The 1008-nt window shown below is 44.8% G+C and overlaps 1 protein-coding gene across 1 annotated transcript in view; it reads left to right on the top strand.

Moving 5' to 3' along the window:
- Window positions 1–4: 4 nt before the first annotated feature.
- The window catches only part of inhbaa (inhibin subunit beta Aa), a gene marked incomplete at its 5' end in the record, with an annotated part of 10171 nt that continues 9167 nt past the window's right edge, over window positions 5–1008 (top strand). The window contains one exon of the mRNA XM_031879695.1: window positions 5–128. Coding sequence (XP_031735555.1) covers window positions 5–128 — 124 coding nt within the window. The remainder of the gene's footprint in view (window positions 129–1008) is intronic.

Genomic DNA, 1008 nt, shown 5'->3' with positions numbered 1-1008 from the left:
GGGGGGGGAGGAGGAGACGCGAGGGCGGGGAGGAGGAGGAGCAGCGGCGGCGGCCGTGGCGGCAGCTCGGATGGGAGACGGTGGAGACGCGCAGGAGACGACAGAGATCATCACCTTCGCTGAGGCTGGTGAGTGAGTGTGTGTGTGTGTGTGTGTGTGTGTGTGTGTGTGTGTGAGAGTGTGTGTGTGAACAAACGTTGGACACTAAATGTGTGAATCCAGTTTATTTTTATGTGTTTATGGTGTCAAGGAATCTGCAACAGTTACCTCTGTGTGTGTGTGTGTGTTTGTGTGTGTTTGTGTGTGTTTGTGTGTGTGACCAGCTGCTTAATTCCACCTGCGTACTCACTGAGCCGAACCTGTCAGACACACACACACACACACACACACACACACACACACACACACACACACACACACAAACCTCTGTAATCGCCTCCTGCTGGTTTCAAAGAATACCTCATTATCTACTTAAAGTCAGAGGAGATTCACATATCTGTGTGTGTGTGTGTGTGTGTGTATGTGTAGGTGTGTGTGTGTATGTAGGTGTATGTAAGTGTAGGTGTGTGCGTACGTGTGTGTTTTAAAGCAGAGTGCTGCATCTCTTTCCTGACAGAGAGATCCTGAATAATAAAGCCAGAGTCGGACTCTGTTCATCTCTCATTTAAATGGGTTCACTGAAGGGTTCCTGTGTGTCTGAGAGAAACATCTGTTATGTGAAAACCATGAATCTTCATCTTCTAATCACAAACATCTTCATCTTCTGGTCACTATCATCTTCATCTGCTGATCACAATCATCTTCTGGTCACTATCATCTTCATCTTCTGATCACAATCATCTTCTGATCACTATCATCTTCATCTTCTCATCACAATCATCTTCATCTTCTAATCACTATCATCTTCATCTTCTGATCACTATCATCTTCATCTTCTGATCACTATCATCTTCATCTTCTAATCACTATCATCTTCATCTTCTAATCACTATCATCTTCATCTTCTGA

Source organism: Anarrhichthys ocellatus, unplaced genomic scaffold (assembly GCF_004355925.1).
Source record: "Anarrhichthys ocellatus isolate YVR2014 unplaced genomic scaffold, GSC_Weel_1.0 scaffold361, whole genome shotgun sequence".
Taxonomy (NCBI): domain Eukaryota; kingdom Metazoa; phylum Chordata; class Actinopteri; order Perciformes; family Anarhichadidae; genus Anarrhichthys; species Anarrhichthys ocellatus.
Note: the sequence above shows the minus strand (reverse complement) of the source record. Positions and strands in the feature narration are given on the sequence as shown.